At 42.4% G+C, this 17,809-nt stretch overlaps 1 protein-coding gene across 2 annotated transcripts in view; it reads right to left on the bottom strand.

Moving 5' to 3' along the window:
* The window catches only part of LOC133350388 (anoctamin-1-like), a 103,434-nt gene that overhangs the window by 31,292 nt on the left and 54,333 nt on the right, over positions 1-17,809 (bottom strand). For both annotated transcript variants that reach the window (XM_061564722.1, XM_061564721.1), the window contains exons 10-18: positions 17,588-17,623; positions 16,156-16,220; positions 13,534-13,668; positions 13,041-13,201; positions 9,989-10,071; positions 8,755-8,832; positions 8,009-8,089; positions 5,829-5,903; positions 1,980-2,181 (exon numbers count right to left, since the gene is read on the bottom strand). In XM_061564722.1, the coding sequence (XP_061420706.1) occupies positions 1,980-2,181; positions 5,829-5,903; positions 8,009-8,089; positions 8,755-8,832; positions 9,989-10,071; positions 13,041-13,201; positions 13,534-13,668; positions 16,156-16,220; positions 17,588-17,623 (916 nt within the window). The remainder of the gene's footprint in view (positions 1-1,979; positions 2,182-5,828; positions 5,904-8,008; positions 8,090-8,754; positions 8,833-9,988; positions 10,072-13,040; positions 13,202-13,533; positions 13,669-16,155; positions 16,221-17,587; positions 17,624-17,809) is intronic.

The following is a 17,809-nucleotide window of genomic DNA, read 5'->3' as shown; positions in this document are numbered from 1 at the left end:
TTTCGTGGTCGGTCCCCATTTCGTTGCACAAAAGAGAAAATAACCGTGAATTTGAGGTGGCCGTGCTTTTACGACATTGACCACATTTATGCTCCCTGAATTAAAATTACCTTGAGGTTGGCAGGCATTGTTTTGGTTGCTAGAGCCTCACGATGTATACTGCAGTGTGTGAATTTGGTAGTGGGTGCAACTTCTATTACTTGTGCCAGAACTCCTCCTGACTTGCTAGTCATAACTAGAGCCCCATTAGGTGCCCACACCAATGCATTTTTGCCACTGTAGTCCGTTCTTGTTCATCAGGTTATCCAGTTTCTTGAATATCTCTTCTGATGTTGTACGACTTGACAAAAGCTTCACAAAATAAAAATAAACTTTCTTTAACTTCCATATCTGCTTCAAACTTTACATATGCAAGAATTTCAGCAACAATTTGCCCTCTCATCTGATTGCAATGAAAACTACTTGCTTTTCTCGATGTTTTCAATTCGCTTTTTCTTTTACTTGACAAGTCATATCTAAAATTGTTCTTGACACTGTTGTTCGACAAAGGAACAACGTCCAACTTGCCTTGCAGCGTCCTCTCCAAGAACGGATGAAGCAACACATCTCTTGCAGTTAGAAGCACCGGGGTATCACCTTGTGTGTGTGCATTCCCCATCTGAGCAATCCTTAAAATTACTTCAAGCGACCCAAAGCTCTTGCATTAACACCACTTCGAGTGGTTTTGTTTTCTCACCCGTCTTGGATACTTGCTAAGATTTTTTTAATCAAGAGCTTTATCTTTGGGAGAGTTATGCTTTATATGAAGAAATTTCTGCTGGAGAAGTGGAAGGTTTTCATATGGTGGCTTGCAAGGGATTCATAGCTATTACCATTGCGAATCAAAGCATAGTTAATAAATGCCAACTCTTGTTAAAATTCATTGTATTCTGGATCGAGTTATTGGCATTCGTTCAGTCGCCGGTAAAGCACGTTTAAAACATCCACATTGGTGTCCCATAAAAAAAATAGAGGGGATTACTTGGGAGAGAAAATTGGACCGAATTACTCACTCTCCCATATTAAAAATGAGCAACCGTCATAAGAACGAGTTCCGTTTCCTCACCACTCCAAGTAATTCTGAATGCCAAACAACTGGCATCATATATTCTGGTAACTTCGCGCATACCCAGCTGTTGTAGCAGCAGGACATGTTTCAGAACTGCCAGCGGGCCCTCCTCACTTAATCCAGTGGCATGAGCTGGCACGACTTTCCGGAAAATCTAAGGTTTTTTTTTAAATCCTTTATATTAAGTTCGCTTGCTTGCTTGCTTGCGCGCTTACGACCGTGCAAATCTTTCGGTCGTTTTTTATTTAAATCCTTTATATTAAGTTCGCTTGCTTGCTTGCGCGCTTACGATCGTGCAAATCTTTTGGTCGTTTTTTAACCCACTTCCCGTGATCCAATCGAGCTGACATTTTGCACACAGACTCGTTGTGCGTGACAATTTATTTTCGTGAAAAAAATTTCCAAAATTTTCCACTTTTTAGGAACAAAAAATTATATGTAATTACCAATTGCTTAATGGTGCCAAGCAATCATCTGACCCATAGGTGGCAGCCATCTCAAGCCAGAGGACGAGAGGACTCTAGCCGCCACTCATATAAAGGATTTATAGTGAAAAACTTTGTTTTTACGGGTTAATTGTTTTCCTGATGACGATTGCTTCTGTTGCGATTGAAACGTAGTTTTTTTTGTTATTTTTGTTATTTTATTTGAACCTATCTACGTGACTATACCAAAAGACCCAAGAATATTAATTTCTGCAGTCACGAAAGCTTTAAGTTAGGACGTCACCTCTTCATGATTATTAATGAGGCGGGCTGGCCGTCATGGAGTGACATCACGCACGGGACACACGGATATTCTTGGCTCATTATAGTAGAACATGTGAATCTGTCCCTAAGTGTCAACCTGTGCTCGCGTGTGGGGTACGTACCGATGACAGTGAGCCAGCGTGCAACGGAGCCATAAATCTCATCCAGAATTAGGATAATGACGAGATTGATGAGGAAAGCTGTAGCCATGATGATAGCTGAACGGTTGGATTTTAAGTAAGGGTCGGTACTGTTGGCCAGAAGCACGTTCATGGTAATGCGGTAAAATATCATTCCAACCACGATTGCAAATGAAAGTAAAACCTGCAAAACAAAATGTAAACAAGAATACAACGTACATCAAAGCAAATTATACATATCTGTGTTGTGTCTTGTAACTAACCACACGGAGACGTCTGCTAGGAGGCAACGCGTTTATTACAACACTCTTCACAACCTTATTTAACACTACTGTATGATCCCTTCCACCCTATATCCTAAGGGAGAGACAGCCTCCCTTCTAGCGTGTCCTACGCACTCCGGGCTACCCTACACGCCGGTCCCTCGCCACGGCTCTAAGGGAAGACTGGACTGACCGACCCACTCGGGGTACGGGACTCGCCCCTGGTCCACTGCAACCCCCGGCTCTACCCAGAGCCTCGGGGAGGGTCCAGGGGGGTCAGGCTCACCTCTGGTCCGCTACACCCCGGCTCTAGCGAGAGCCTCGGGGAGGGTTCCAGGGTGTCCTAGCTACCTCGGATCCACTACAACCGGCTCTAACACGAGCCTTGGTTGAGGGTTCCCGGGTCCTGGTCCAGTCTTCAGGTCTTCGGATGTCTTTAAGCTTGAGTTGGCAAACACTGCCCGGCCCATCCAGAGTGCCGGCCTTTTATCCCCAGGTCGGGGTCACCCCTCCCCTCATGACCCCCTCTCCAGAACCTTCTAGAAGGTCTTAGAGGATCTTAAATCTTAAGGGGTCTTAGGAAGTGGTGGGGGGCCCCCATCCCCCTCAGTCCCCAGCCCCTGGGGGGTCTGGGGTGTCAACCTCCGGTCATGGGGGGGGGGGGGCGGGGGTTTGACCTTCGGTCAACCCATACGCACCTCGCTCTCTCTCAGCTGCCCCCTGTTGGCCCGTGAGTACGGTGGCAGGTCAGCTGCCTCCAGTGCCTTATTATGGTGCAACATCTGTAAGAGAGCTCCTGTCGTTTTACTGTACGGAATATGAAATGAACTAAAGGAATAGTTTGGTGATTTTTAAACATCTGAATGGTGAGTGTACTGGCAGTCTATAATGTAGACTGTAGCCTGGTTCTTAACCTCGGTGAGCGTACTGGCAGTCTATAATGTAGTTTACAAATTAAGCTGTATTTGCAGCAGCAGTTACATTGGGGAAACTAAGCGACATGTCTCGGACCGTGTCCGTGAGCACAAGGCAGATTTGAAACACGGTTGGACCAACACTTCTGCTGTGTCTAATCATTATTTTAATGCGGCTGGCCCATTGTAGTGACGTGGAGAAGTAACCGCTTCAGACGAAGGCACTCGATGACCCTTGAAATCGTACTCAAATTTGAGATCAGGCGATAGTTTGCGGGGATACTATGGCTCACGACAACTTTTTTTCAGGAGCGGTGTTACCTCCGCCATTTTTAACCAGTCTGGGAAACAGCCCTTGCTGAACGAACGATTTGCCAGGTGGACAATCAGCAGCACACGGACGTCTGAGGCTCTGAGCATGATTTGAGAATCGACGTGTGGATGTAGTCCAGCAGCCATGTCTCATTTGGCAACCGTGCGATGAACATCGACACCTTTACCACCAATGTTGATGCCGGGGTCTCGAGTTTTGCATTGGTTTCAGGTTGATAAAACTCAGATGTCAGACTGGGACAATGCGTTGCCTTCAATTTTGAAACTGCCGTTTTGACCGTCACTATTTTATTGGCAAAGAACATCGCAAGTACTGTGCACAGACCGGATTGACTAGTTGATGGGGGGTCGGAGTGCAGCAGGCCCTTCACGACGCGCCACAGAGCACGGGGTTGACAGTCGACTCATTGACACGAAGAACATAGAACGATCTGAGACTCAACCATGAATCAGTTGGCAGATCTGCAGGCCACTCTGTAAGCGAGTTGGACAGTCTCACAACCAGTTTTCTTCCAAAGACACTCCAGCCTCATCCACGTCTGCTTCGCTGCGATTGCCTTCGGTGAGAGCCAGTTACTGTGCACATTCCCTGCTCTCTTTGTGCTTATTTGGATGGGCACGAGTTCATCAAGAACAGCAGTGATGTAATTATTTTATTGAGCTGCAAATGAATTGACCGTCGATCCAAGATTTAAACACCGATCATGACCGGATATTCTGACGGAAAGCATTGTGTTCCAGTCATTTCCTGTCTCTGTATGATATCATTGTGACAGATGGGCGTATAATCGGCAATGCCACTTTGCAAGTCACGAGACTGTGATCTGAAATACTCACATCTTTGAAAATATCGGTCACAGTTATGGCATTGGTGGATGTGAAGATGTGATTCAGTATATTTCCCAAGCGACATGTCATGCCACTGAGGTGCTGGGTTAAACTGTGACTGTCGATAATCTCCGTGAGATCACTCTTGATTTTACCATAAGAACCGGTTGGTCCGGGACAGTTGAGGTCACCACAGATTATGTAGCGAGAGCCAAGTGACCCACAGTCTAGCTGATTGTAAAGCTCAGAAAATAATTCTGACAGCTGTGAGGACGGCAGTTGATAGATGACAGCGATCATACGCCCCCGCATGCTAGTGGTTATTTTCACAAGGAGCAGCTCCAGTAACGTGATTGTTAATGAGACGCTCAGGACTTCATGGTGAATCGGTGCGATCCCTCCACGGTGTGGGCTGCCGGTGCCAGGCTTCCCATGACGGTGCTGATGTACAATAGCGTATCCGTTAGGTGTAGCCTCATGTTTAATTACGTCCGGTGAGTCATCATATACCCGGGTTTCGGTAATGGCCAATACAGTATGTCGAGTCCACAATTGTTGATGAGATCGTGCATCATCAGCGCCGTCTTGTTGACGATGGAACATTCATTGACCAATTCAAAAGTTAAGAGGAACCGTGGTCCAGGGTTTGGCACTGAAGGCGCTCTTCCACAATCGTGTGGATGTAGGGCAGAGCAAGAACTGACTAGATCTGCAGCGCAAACATGGTGCGAGGGATTGCAACAAGTGACGAATACGGGCTGGTCGGGGTCGGTATTTCCACAGCAGATCGTGGCACAGTGGGTGCCGGGACTCGAGTCGTTTGAATTGGAAAGTTGGCCAATCAGCAAGTCAAGAGAAGTTCCCGATATGGCCTCAAGTTCTCCAAGGAGGAGGGGCAGTCATTGCTTAACCAGACTGCTCGGCTCTCTCAGCCGGAGACCCACGAGACCAGGACCCTGGCCGCAAGCAGTCGGGCAGCAGCAGATGTCACAGCGTCGCCATCGCAAAGGTGTTGTTTTTGCTATTGTTGTTGTTTCTGTTGTTTTGTTGTTGCTATTTTTGTTGTTGTTTCTACTGCTGTTGTTTTTTGTTGCTGTTGTTGCTATTGCTGCTGCTGTTGTTGTTGCTGCTGTTGTTGATGATGTTGTTGCTCTTGTTTGTGCTGCTGTTGATTTGTTTTTGGTGTTGTTGAATGCACATACTACGCATAGCATGTCGGTGCTTATGAGCTTTAATGCACCAACTATAATGTAGAGCGATTCCACCACGGATGATCAAGTGTTATAGTTTGATTACTATAATGCCTATCTTATGATTTGTATAATATTTTATGTAACACATTATATAGTAACTGGATCAGTATATGGACACAAGAGACATTAATGAAAAATTAAAATAGTAAGGCAGTGCACGTGCGTAAAGCATTAATTGGCCGAACATAAACGTACATAACAAGGAAACACGTGTGCATAATAAAAAGTAACGTCACTGACCATGAATAAAATGCAGGAACAGTTGATGAGGAAACTCGGGAGCAGGTCTCTCCAACTGAGCCCGTACTCCTCTGTCTGTCGATCGGCACCACACACAGAATGCTTTAGTGTGATTCACGTGGGAGTGGCGAGGCTTTGTGAGGAGGCTCATGGGTAAACCTCAGATGTATAAAGTCCTGGCTTGTGCGGTACCTCATTTGAAGGGGATCCTAGCACTGTTCGTATATAAACTGTGCAGTGGGCCCTACTCAGGGCCGTCTATAGGGGGGTGTGGAGCCTGGGGCAAATCACACTGCTTGCCTGGCACCCCCCCCCCCCCCCGATGCCTTCAAACTAAACCGAAAATATTACATCTGACACCATGACATCGTCGCTGGGCCCCCCCCTAAAGTGTGGGGCCTGGGGCGGTCGCCGCGATCCGCCATACCCTAGGGATGGCTCTGACCCTCATGTGATATTGTGCTCAAGAGTTTGATTTGCAAGTAATGTTAAGGAAGTTATGATATCATTCAGGATTCATTTGGACGAGCACAGAATTTTGTATAATCCGGCTATGTCAAACTGCAGATGTGCACTTTTAAAAACTGTCATTAATACACTGTTTTGTTGTCCTATGTCAAAAATATAAAAAGTGTTTTTACAAAAGCATAGACGTGTATCTGCATATAAAATTTCACAGGGCGCAATTCATAGACAATTTACACCAGCTAATGTGTCTGATTGTGGCATAATCCTGGCCTGTATTGGCCCAATTCCACCATTTATCATTCATGAGCAGATACTCTCACTACTGGGTGTTCACATTCCACTCCACCTCAACCGTTGCTGTGAAGTGGCACTGTAAACTCGGGTGCAGATGAGGGTATGGCCCTGAATAGGGTCACCACTTTTTCCACTGTAGACCAAACCCAGACGTATTAGTATTTCTCAGGCTAGGTCTATTATCAAAAGTGTTCAGCATCCTCTAATACAGTTCAACTCAATACCACCAGATCTCATTATAAATCCATCTCTGCAACCCAAACACAAATACCAATTGCCAGACTGCCCAGGTCAAACCCGAGGGTGGCAACCCTAGCCTCAACAGTGGTGGAGGAGAGGGGGCTGCCTAACATTCTCGTGCGGCTGAGTAAGGAGGTCCTGGCAAGGAAGGGCCTATCCCATTCCCAATGGATCTGATCCATACAGCCTATACACATGCATGCCCAAACACATATATACACATATACAGAACTGCTCTAGTTCGTTTTGATATGGGGGACCAATACCGTGGATCTAATAATCCGCAAAAAGATCACAAGTAATAGGAGTTGCACTGCAATGGGTCTTTTAAGCACAGTGTGTACACAACATGCTGTTTTTACTAAGATTGTCTTTCTGTATATCCGAGTCTCTCTGTCACAAGGAGAGACAACGATGGGGACATAAATACACACAGAACTAGAGACAAGACACGCAAAAAGGGAGACAGACAAAGACATAGAGACACGCAAAGATACACAAACAGATCATAACCATATTTGTGGATCATGGGAATAGGGTTGCGGGTAATATGGGTTTTCATGAACCCTACAACGCTCACAGATAATAGGGTAATGGATAAATGGAGATCTCCTTTATATAATACATGCACTCGCACAACACTAATACAAACGCCCACTTAACTGATGCATAGAGTTAGCATTTTGATTATTTAGATTCTTTGGATGCTATAAATATCCACATGATAACCCACTTTGTTGAACTATCATTTGTGTCCAGGTAGCTTCTAAAAAATAAACTAATAGCTCAGTGATCTTTACCTGGTCAAATAAAAATAGTTTCGTTTTATTTGTATCTTTTGTGATTTGTTTACCTTCCCTACACTTTGAACGTCTGTCGTGTTTTTTTGTTTGTTGTTGTAACGTTCTGATCCGCCTCTACTGGACATCTGTGAAAAAGAGCTGTATAGCTCATCTGATTCCTCCAATATAAATAAATATTCTGATTCTTAGTCTCAGACAATACAGTCTCTGCCAGGGCTGGCATCTGTCCTTAACCTGGCATATTAACTCCATATGGCCCTTACACACTCAGACATGCACACATCATTACACACGCAAACATTTCAAGTCAATGATAATGAAATGTGGTTTTATACTGCATCACTTTCATCCCACGTGTCGGATCATACTCCTCACCATCCTGCTGCCCGTCATTATGGTCTCAGCCTTGTTCTTCCAGCGGTTATTGTGCGAGTCTTTTGACGGTTCCTGCAGCTTCTAAAAATATAAATGACTATGCATTACTTTTGGTTTGTGTTGAAATTTCTTAATAGGTGAGATTTATGTAACATTTACTCCAGGAAAATGGTATACAAATATGCATAGATGCGTGCTGTGATTTACACGGAAAAAAAGAGATGTAAATAGGCTTTGGGCAGGACATGTCGTACGTAGCCAGCCGCACCTCTGATTCGCACGTTTGGCTATGTACGGCGCGAAAGAAGTCCAACACATATATACATGCATACTGCCCATAGACTAACGCTATCCACAGATTCAACAATTCCCATCGACTCAACACTGCAGCTTCGCTTCGCACGGTTCGCTATGTACGACGATGCGAAAGAAGTTCGACATACACGCATCGCATACGTAATGAAGGAAGATGGCCAATGGACGAGACTGGTGATGGAATGGCAGCCAAAAGAGTGAACACGTATGAGGAGAGGATGACCATTGAGGAACAAGGAGCGATGGGAGCTCGTCTGGAAGAGAAAGGCATAATTGTGGCATCGGCTGGACGATGAAGGCTGATGAGGACATGGCGTGGTCATCACCCAGGAGTGAACTGATGGTAGCTGCTGAGGAGGATGATGATGACGTTTAATCATTCTCATCTCAAAGTATTTCAATTAGATGAGTACAAATAGGCTTTGACCGACCTGTGTTTTTGCAAGCTTGATGTCAACTTTCCTTTTTTTTTCCAGCAGCTTGGCTTCATACTCTGGCCGAAGTTGTTGCTGATAGAAAAATAACGCAAGCAGCCTGTGGTTATAATATAACTTACGGATGATAACACAGTAAAATATCGGCGAGCCAGACTGGTCCGGCTAGTTAGACTGGGTGCAAAAACGAATTCAAATCAATGTAAAAAAAAACCCACCATCAACCCTGTGTAAGAGTGTACGTGTACGTATATGTATTACTGTAAATATATTGGAAACATTATTTGATGATATTGCTATGGAAGATTTGCACAAGCATAAAAAAACAAAAAACTCGTGAATGAAAACTTTACATCAGAACATTTTAAACGTTATTATTACGAGGCTCCATGGTGTAAAATGCACTCTCTTATCCTCTCTATGATGTGCTACGAAGAGGGGCCTTTGCCCAAAGCGTTGCATATTATCTACGTGGGTTCATAAGACATGTTAACGGTTCATTTTTACAGGAAATCCGTAGACCTGCATATTCCAATGGAAAGAATGAGCCACTATTGAAATTTACATATTCCCTTAAGAGATAACCACTTACCCAGAAAATGGTACTTATTTTAACAACCCCCAAAAAGAATAATAACCTGATTGCACATAAAATAGCATGTAATCAAGTCTAGGAATTATAACCTATTATTATAAAACAATGCCAACGTTTATCACATTGATGGTTTATTCTTGTTTTCAATTTAGCATGCTGGTTAGTGCTGGGCGATTCCCACCATTCCTCACCATTCAGTTCTGGCACGGGATCTCGTGCTAATGGACCCGTGGGATTGTTAGAAATGTGGAACATCCAGCGTTATAGGGGGGTTTCCCAAATCCTGCCATAAAAGATGGTGATCGTGTGTTTCAGTGAGGACTCAGTGGTTACATGGCAGAAACACAAATTGTTTCTATTTAATTTTACCAGGTAAAGCCCCACTGAGCTATATAGCTCTTTTTCAGAAGCGACCTGGCTATCAAAAATGATAGCTCAAAGAAGTGTGGCTTATCGTGTGGAAATTTATATTAGCCAAATACTGTAAATGCAGGGAAAACCCGGAAAAAATCTACACAACCACGGGAAGAACACGCAAACTTCAAATATACAGCAGACGTCAGGGTCGGGATCGAACCCACTAACTCCTGTATACCAGGCAAGGTAGTTAACATCTCGCCACCAAGTCGATCTCACCTCACTCTCCTCCATGCCATTGAGATCCCACGTGTAATTGAGGCGGGTCTCTATTCGTTTCCAGTGTTCCAAAAAAGTGGTTGCTACAGACCAGACAAAACGTGATGCGTCTAAAGGTACAGCTCACAACATATCACACACTGCACAGACATCCCCCTAAACAATGATGAATAAACATAACATACTTTTAGGGTTAGACAACGTACTTACAAAATAAATGTAAAAATATTACATATGACAGTCTGCTTTTGTCTTTGTTAATCATCAATAGCTCTTTTTCCGTGCTTCTGATTGAAATGTGTACACGAGTCTTACTGTTGCCAACGCACTCAGCCTACGAGTGCAACGCGGTAACTCGATCCTCGACGACAACCAGCTGTACAAGTCACATTCTCAATTTGGCGACGTGATGGACGTCGTGGGCGCAAAGACGTGGGGATGTTAAGTGAGTTGTGTTTTCATTGTTGCGTTATCTAACCATGGAGACAAGGGTTGCTGTGACCTGCATCTTTAACATTTAAACAGGCGGGGTGGGAGCTCAATTAATTGTTCTCAGGCCATTGTGACAATTTATGATCGTAGCGTATTTGAAACGATGACAGTGCTGCGTTGTGCAGTTTCCACCACTGGCGCAGGACTGCCAAGGGAGATGAGCACCATCACGTGTTCATTAAAGGGACTCCTCTACTTACGAACGAGATAGATCCCAATATTATGTTCATAAGACGATTGGTTCATAAGTCCAACTTTACTCCTGTCGATTCCAAACATGTTGTACGATATTTACACTAAACACGGGGAATGGCTTTAAAAGTTGTATAATCTCCTGTTCTTCATGTTATGCAGATGTAGATGCCACTGGTTCTTTGTGTTCTATAGATGTAGATACTAATTCCCTTTGGTGCCCGTGTTTCCTCTCTTCTCTCTTCGAACCGGAAACTGGACATACGGACAGGTTTGTTCATATCTCTGAAATTTCGTAAGTAGAATGTTCGTAAGTAGAGGCGTCCCTGTAATTTCAAAGCAAAGGTACACTCTCACTTTGTGTGTTTTCCAGCCACGGCTGTGTAACCTTTAGCATCAGCCTCTTTTTTTCAGACAAGAATGTCTGCACAACAAAATGTTTGAAATGAAATATATAAATGGAAAAAGATAGGAAAAGGTCCTGCCCACTTACAACCCTTTTCACCAACCTGCTGGACGTTATAATTACTGCAACGTCAGCAAATCTAAGATTGTGAATTTTCATCACCATTAATATGTATGCCTTTGTTTCTCAAATCCAATGTTCTGAAAATATATTCTGTATCCCTTTTTAATATGCATTTTGAGACTTTCATCATGAAATCTTAGTGTGGCTGTTCCATTGTTAAAAATGGGTTTTATGTTTTTCTTGGGAGTTGAATGTGTTTGTATAGTCTACAATGGCCAGGTACAATGGAAATTTAAATTCATTGTTGGTCTTTTCCAGAGATATAGAGCTTCATGCTGCAATAGCTATTTTTTAGCTAGAGGGCCTCTTTACAAAAGTTGCAGATATCGATAGGCAGGCAGAAAGCTGATACAGGACCACTTTAGTGTGACCGCTCTGGCATGAAGGCTGAGCCCATATCTCATGTCCACACTGTGTACGCTGTGTGCTATGTAAGTTATCCACTATGAGCAACGGGTGGTGAGATGAGAACAGAAGGTAAAATGATGCGTGTATGCTCTGTATTGCATGACCAGTGTGCTACAACACCAGTGACCACCTGCACCACTCACATTTGATCACTTGGTACAATTGGCGATTGGGTTTACTAATTCTTTGCACACATATCACTGTACATTAATTATTTTAAATTTTTGTTGTTGCATTTTATCACGCAAATTAGGTCAATGCAATTGGGAAATGTAAACCAGCTTCTCTTTTTTGTGTGATCAAAATCGTAACATGTGTGGTATATTAATGTCTCGAGTTAAAATTATTAATGGGCCCTCACACTCGGGCGAAGTCTTCACCAGTGCATGTTACTCTCAACGATCTGTCTTAGAAAGTGTTCTTTGTATCTTTACCAATGTATAAATACTGTGATGATAATACAGCATAACAATTATGATTACATTAAAACATGACTATACATGTGGTCAGAACATAATTCATCAGCTGTGAGAAATATACTACTAAATATTCAGAGCTGCATGGATGTAAGTTGAATGTTTAAAAGTCCGAGATGATACCCTCATTCTCAGGCTGCTCGAGCCCAACCCCAGTTTTATGCCTGGGCATTAAATTGAAGAGCAATGAGATTAAATACTTGGGAGTTACCATCCCTGACATTTTCGAATGACCCTACTTGGTGAGTTTTCAAAAACTGCGACAAGACACAAAAATCCAACTCTGATCACTGGAATTCATTGACGATTTCTACCGCGAGTATCGTGCAATTGCTTCTGATGATTGTTCTCCGCAAATGTTTGTAATCTCTTTCATGTCCTACCTCTGGCACCCACACACTAAGTATAGCTCTTAAATAGTCAACACTACTGAAAATTGCAGGAGGTTTCATCCTCCTGGATTTGCTTCAAAAATGCCATCACAGTGGGCAGCAGATTGATTCATATTTGGTAAACCGAATTGGAGTGTCAGCCACCGTCTTTTGTAGGGGGACATTTGGAAGCATATCAGTGCAGTTTCCCTTCTGCGTGTACTCAGGGGTACTATTCCTATTGTGACCGGATGCAGTTAGACAGTTTAGTAATGTTTGTATATGTACAAAGAGTTGGCATATATAATAATGAATCATTCACAAAGTAATGTCATATGCATCCTGATTCATATGTTAGGGGAATTAACTGGTTTGTCTATATGTTGGCACAGGAATGGCCACGTAATTGCAAAATAGTAAAGAAAATCATTTTTTTGTACAAAATATCAAGATTAATGACCTTTCCTTAAACACATGAAACAGGGCCTACATAAAACAAAGCAGCATGCTTTGATGTAATCTAGTATGAATACCAGTGCAAACTAACAACACATTTTAACGTGAAAATTCTGAAATATGCTCACCCCAGAGGGCCATGAAGATGGAGAACAAGACGGTGGTGATGTTGTCAAACAGGTGGCTGCTCCTCACTCGGTCGCAGTTCTCACTGAGGCTCTTGTACTTGCACAGCTTGTCACACGTGGGACACATTGTGATGTTCTGGCCAAGCACGCAGGTCTCGAATCTGTCACATGACATCGCATTACCGGAGGGTAAACAGAGCATTACTGAGTACAACGAAACCATAACACTTTAAGCTACATAAATTTACTTTCGTTTTTTTTATTGAATAGTCGACTCAAGATGTACAATTACAACAGTAACATTTCACTACCAAAAACACATCTGCCCAGTAGAAAACTTATCGGAAATGGATAAGAAAGTACTGTGATGGTGATGTTGTTGCAAGCCCATGGGTGATAAATATTAAGTGCACAACGAACCTTGTTTTGGAGTTTACCTGATGGCATTAGAAAGACCCCTTTGCAAGATTGTGAAAATATAAAATGTAATTACCCTGGAATGTCTTTGTCAGCAGCAAGCCAGCCATACAAAAACACCGCGATTCCCACCACGGAAGGAGGGATAAGCATTTGCGTGTACACTCCGAGCCAGGCAAAGTAGAGGCCAATCTTCTCTCCAAAATATTTCCTGAAATATAATAAGCCACAATATTACGTTAAAAAATGTTGCAACTCATGCATTTGAATACTTATTCTATTAATGTAGTGGACGTTATATATTTGTATTAATATAATTTAGTTTGTTTACCCAGGAAAGCCTCACCTAGTCTCAAGACTATTTCAGGAGAGTCCTGACAAGTTTTTCGGAGTCGGAGTTGCTGAGTAAACCCAACTGAGGAACGTGCAGGCAAAGTATTCAGCATTGGGACGTTTGGACAGTACCAGTTAGAATGTATGATTTTTAAATCCTTTATATTAAGTTCGCGTGCTTGCTTGCTTGCTTAGGACCGTGCAAATCTTTCGGTCGTTTTTTAACCCACTTCCCGTGATCCAATCGAGCTGACATTTTCCACACAAAGTGTACAATTTTTCCAAAATTGTACACTTTTTAGGCAAAAAAAAAATATTTTACATATATTCAAATAGAACGCATTCATGGCTTTGGCTGAACGTCAGAGTGTAAGAGCCCAGAGCGTAACCCCTCCACAGGCCGTGGCGGAGTAGCGCAGTTGGTAGCGCCCTCGCTTCCCATGCCAAAGGTCGCGGGATCGATCCCCGTGTCCTCCACAGGCGAATATATTTTTAAATCCTTTATATTAAGTTCGCCGCCACGCATATAAAGGATTTATAGTGAAAAACTTTGTTTTTACGGGTTTACTTGTTTTTTATCTGGGAGGAGACCGATAGAGACAAAGGGATAACAAGGGTGGGACGTAAAGACTCCACACAGAAAGGCACCCTAGTAGAGGATCAAACCCAGGCACTTCTTGATATGTATATTATTTGTGTCATACATATACACTCATAGAATTCGAATTTAATAAAAACATGCCCTTTCCCATTATCCATGTTTTATCAGAATGATTCACGTGTACTCTTCACCGTTTAGCATGAGTGATTAGTGACTGAAAATGTGAAAACATTTTAACCATCTGGAAGAAAATCAGGCATAATACAAAGTAAAACTTGGAGAATGAATATCAATCCCAACATCATTCTAAAATTAAATATCTTATTTCCGCAATTGAATTGAACTTCAAACTAAAAAGCCATGAACTCAAATAGTAAATTAAAACATGGGTCACGTTGCTCACCTAAATTTAAACACGTGCAAATCCCTTCCTGATTGCAGGTGATATCACCCTTTGCCATATCATGCGTGTTCGTCATGTGATAGGTGAGGTCTCAACTGACCGAGAAAAGATGATTCTTAATCATGAGTAACACGGTACCCCTTTACTAAAACATGACTCTTTTTTAAGACTTATTTTTAGCACATTGAATGTTTGCCCAATAATATGTCATTTTGCATCGGGGAGGAAACTGGAATATTAGGACAAACAAAATAAACACATGAATGGAGATAACATTCAACATTTATCCAGATCGGCGAGCAGCTTGCTTGTTCTCCTGCCATCTCCTTGGCACCGCACTGGGGTTGATGTCTGGGTCATGCAGCAATTTCTGTTGATTCAGCCCCCCCACCCTCCGCTTCCAAAACTGTTTGAATTAAGAGGCCTACACCACCCCACACCAGCTCAGATTGTCTACAGCGGCAGTTCTCAACCTTTTTTGGCTACTGCTGACTGCTTAAATTTAGTTTCAAGTGAGTACCCCCCCTTGCCTTACCCATCACGGTTCAGAGAAATAAATGTATGAATAATGAACATCAATATTTTAACTAATTGTCAATTTTGTGAGGTATCCTAACTAGCTGGTAACTCCAAGCGAATAAAAAAAAATCAACGGACGCTCTGCATGCGTGACGTGATTTGTTCGCGCTCGCTGCTTACTCTTGTAAACCGCATTGTTTATAATCAATGAGTTTAGAAAGGTATTTTAATTCGTTCGAGGTTACCATGTCGATTTACATTTTATTGTAGTTATTTTATATTGGCATATTCATACATAATTATTCACCAATGACTATCATGTATGATATAATTTCACATATTTATAAATCACCTCACGTACCCCCTGGTTGAGAATCACTGGTTTACAATTATAGGGAAACTAATATATTCGTAAAAGCCTTTTCCCACATGTAAGAGTTCTATTACATAATAATTTTTGTGAAGGAATTCAAATGCCTTTTTTAAAATCATACTTTTTGCTAGGTATGAAAGCCAAGACATGCAAAGATTCAAAACTATAGTGGGAGGGATAACATACAGTAGGTTGCACAATATAGATACCATTTGGATCTGGAACATTTTCTCAGTGTAATTATGGTTGTCCACATGAAAACTCAAATCACTGATTTTTTTCCCTGATGGAGTGTGGGTCAACAAATTACTCCTATAGAGTAATCATTGGTCTGCTCATCACAGAAATGAAAAGAGGGACGAATGCCACCCTCTCTCTCTCCCTGATTATCTTGCACGTGTGATTTGTCGGATTGCAAACAAAGGCACAAAAATAAACACAGCCGCTATGGCACAAACAAAACCCTTACTTGATGAGTTCAAGTGGCTGGTACTTGTAGAACTTGTTATAGCTGGCCCATTCATCGTGCAGCAGCTGCACAGGAGCACATTGATCGTATTCGAGTTTGGTCACGTCTCAAAACATGATTTCCTGCACATTACATATATACATACTACGGCACTGGTTTATTACAAGTTCCATTACAATTAAAGCAATTACAGTAAACTCTCCATTATCCGCGTGTGGTTTATTAGATTTGCAGATTCACCGCACACCTGAGATTTTGACATAAATTAATAACTCACGGATTTTCCCTTCAGCCCAAATTAATAATCTTAAAAAGTTATACATTCTTATTCTTGGAAATGTGTATTACAAGTTACACAGTGCTTAAACTAATCAAATATGTGCTCCGGTTAATCCAAAATCCACATGATCGCCTCTAAAGTACAGTAGTTGCAATATATTTACAAAAATGGGCAGAGTTTGATGTTGATTGGCGTGGCTCTGCTGCTGTTCACTTAGTGGGCACTCTCATGGGCAGGAGCAGGAAAGTGTTACCACTGAGCACGTGCATCGGTCGGCCGATCGTTAGTATTTGTTCTTAATGTAAACCTATACATAGAGATCTGCAGAAAATGGATATCTTTTGAATGATATGCGGTCGTCCTCCCCGTCATTAGCGTGGATAATCGAGGGTCTTCTGTACATCAATGCAAATCGTAAAAACGCTCTGAAGTCATCGTTGTACTGAAAAAGTAAAGCGACTGTAGTACCGTCAATGAATACACTACAGTCGTATCCGTGCTCACGACTGTTCACACATTGAGCGGACACGGACATCGCTACTGACTCATGTAGTGTACCTCAACATTAGTCGATATTCATGGCTTTAAAAAGTAAAAATTTGTGAAAGATATCACTTCTTAAAAAAATTATGAGTATTTTTTTTTCTATAAGGTGTCGGTGTTACGGTGCCGCCATAAGACCTTGGACCTTTACACAAAATCTCAGATACAGTCTGTTCGCCTATACAGTATCGTGTTTTCATAACGTTAATCTATTAGTGTATTAGGGGACACATTTTTTATAACGCGGACGCTAATTGGATACAACGCGATCGAGTGAATGTAAAATACGTCGCGCAAGTAGAGATAAGCGGTTGTAGCAGCTGCCTCGGCGTAGAATCACACGAGGCTGCGGGATGCTGCTGGATGCTTCTGGATGCTACCCACGTGCCTGTCTTTGTTCAGCCTGCGTACGCATCTCACGTGTTATAGTATAAATAATATACTATATAGGGTAAAGACCCTATATAGTATATTATTTATTATAACGCGATATTCTTCAGGAACGCAACTACGGCGTTATAGAACAGACTGTAAAGCTGCAATGGGGATCTCGGCTAGAGGTGCAGAGAACTCGCCAGAAATGTACGGCACTCAAAAACGCAACAATACCTTTCTGTCGTTCACTTCACTGCCATGGAGCTCTCCCTGCAATCATCACCAACAAATATTTCAACAACATCACTCCAGTGCAATAGAGGACAATTACTACTTGCCGCACTTCAATTGTGATAACTTTGTATGCTATAGCACAGGTTATTGCAGTACCGTGTAGTCACAGTATCATTCAAACAATTTCACAGGGCAGCAGATACAATTGTGCAAAAACAGCAT

Source organism: Lethenteron reissneri, chromosome 33, assembly GCF_015708825.2.
Source record: "Lethenteron reissneri isolate LAM-NWPU_2019-01 chromosome 33, ASM1570882v1, whole genome shotgun sequence".
NCBI lineage: Eukaryota > Metazoa > Chordata > Hyperoartia > Petromyzontiformes > Petromyzontidae > Lethenteron > Lethenteron reissneri.
This window is presented reverse-complemented; position numbering and strand designations above follow the sequence as displayed.